Source organism: Tupaia chinensis, unplaced genomic scaffold, assembly GCF_000334495.1.
Source record: "Tupaia chinensis unplaced genomic scaffold, TupChi_1.0 Scaffold000146_1, whole genome shotgun sequence".
Taxonomy (NCBI): Eukaryota; Metazoa; Chordata; class Mammalia; order Scandentia; family Tupaiidae; genus Tupaia; species Tupaia belangeri.
In genome coordinates, this window is record NW_006159616.1 from 4,844,518 (window position 1) to 4,846,379 (window position 1,862).

Below are 1,862 nucleotides of genomic sequence, written 5' to 3' on the forward strand. Positions count from 1 at the left end.
CCAGCGGAGGCTCGGGATGATTGTGGTGTCAGGGTCTTGTTGGAGATACCGTCTCTCTCACTTGCACATGGAGGGAATAAAGTTAAAGGAAGTCTGGGGATGCTCACCTGATGGGTTTGGACCCGGGGGCAGGAGGCTGTTGAGAAGTGCGTTTTCACCTTGTGTATAGAGCTACCTGCAACCCCCTTTAGAGATCCTGTCATGATGGCCTCACTGTTAAAGATTGCATAGGCTTTGTGGGCAGGGGTGAGGAGGAAGATTTGGCTTCTCTCACGTGTGTGGAGAAGACGTAGAAATAAGATTCATTTGACTGGGGCCAGGAGGTTGGATGGTGGTTAAAGCGCTGGACTCCCACATGGCTAACTGGTTTGAGTCCCGGACCTGGCGGCTTGCTTTCTCGCTTTCTCTCTCACTGTTTCTGGTGAGTGCATGAGTCTTATAGCAAATTAAAATGAAATAAAATAAAATTTAGAAATAATTCTTAATAAAAATAAAAAGATCCATTTGACTGGGCAGTGACCTGTCAGCTGAATTTTTCCTGTCCTTCTCTTTGCTGTAAACAGAAACCTAGCAGTTCTGAAGATGGCTCAGCGGGGGGCTTTTCAGAGAAGTCTGCTCCAAAGGTAGGGCATGTCACTGGGCAGGGCCAACCAAGAGACACAGGCCACCACGGAAGTTGGGGGAGCAGCTTAGGCAAGGAGTAGGTCTCCTAGAGTTCCCAGCCTCAAACGGGATTTTTGAATACTATGAATTAAATGATGTTTTTCCAATCCTTTTTTTTTTTTTTCCCCAATCCTTTTTTGTTGGGAGATAAGGAGGTAGAATCCCTCAAATCTATTCCTAACAGACTCTCTGAGTGTCAGTTTCCCCATTTCTTTTGGGATCCCAGGCAGTAGAGTTGAGGGGTATCTGTGCAGTAGCTCTGAAGTGGAGGCAGAGGTGTGTGCTGTTTCTCCCCCCGTAAGCCACAGCGGTTCCTGCCCTCGTTCGCTCTGCCTGCTCTCTGGGAAGTCCACTGCTCTGCACTGGCTTCCTTCTAAAACTAGCGTAGTGGGCAAGCGCCTCATTTCTGCCCTCGGACTTAACTTTCTTTGCTTTTTTATTTTCCTTTGCACGTATTTCGTCTTCTGGAGGGGCTCCTTTTGTAGGGTATCCACCCCCCAATCATTGACGTCCTTCAGGGGGCTGATCTTTGGGGGGGCCCTCTGGTTGACCCATGCTGTTGTACCCCTAGGACTCACTGACTTGCTTCAATCAGACCTACACCATTAACCTTTACTTAGTGGAGACTGGGCGGCGCCTTCTGGACACTGGGATTACGTTTGGCCTGGAACAGAATGGCACTCGGCCCGAGCGGGTGAGTCCAGGCCTTTGCCTTCACACTCTGACCTGAGCTTCTCAGCGTGGGCTTTCCTCTCCTTGGGGGCAGGCCATAGCCAGAGGTCCTGGGTTAGGTCTCTCTGGCGGACTGAAATGTGCATCAGAAATTACAGTTAAAGCAGGTGTCATTTGTGCCAGGCCGTGGCTGTGCACCTGGTGCCGCACTTATAAACTGTTACTTACATGCTCACTGGCTTAACCCCTCAACAGTCGGTGCCTTGGCTGTTACAGACCTGCTTTTACAAGTGCTGCTGTGGCCCGCTGGGACTCAGGACCCTGTCCGGCGTCACAGAGCTGGGGTTCAAAATCAGGGCCGTCTGACTCCACAGTCAGCCCTCGCAGTCGCCTCCCAGGATGCCTCTCTGGCATCTGATTGAGTTCCTCAGCCTCTCGGGCTGCGGCTTCTTCCTTTCTAAGATGGAAAGCCTAGTCCAGGCTCCTGCTCACATTGTGGGCTACAAGAATACTGTAGTATCTCGTGT

At 50.8% G+C, this 1,862-nt stretch overlaps 1 protein-coding gene across 1 annotated transcript in view; it reads left to right on the forward strand.

Moving 5' to 3' along the window:
* Window positions 1–1,862, forward strand: part of EMC1 (ER membrane protein complex subunit 1) — a gene marked incomplete in the record, with an annotated part of 35,793 nt that overhangs the window by 13,314 nt on the left and 20,617 nt on the right. The window contains 1 exon segment of the mRNA XM_027770606.1: window positions 1,235–1,357. Within this exon segment, the coding sequence (XP_027626407.1) occupies window positions 1,235–1,357 (123 nt within the window).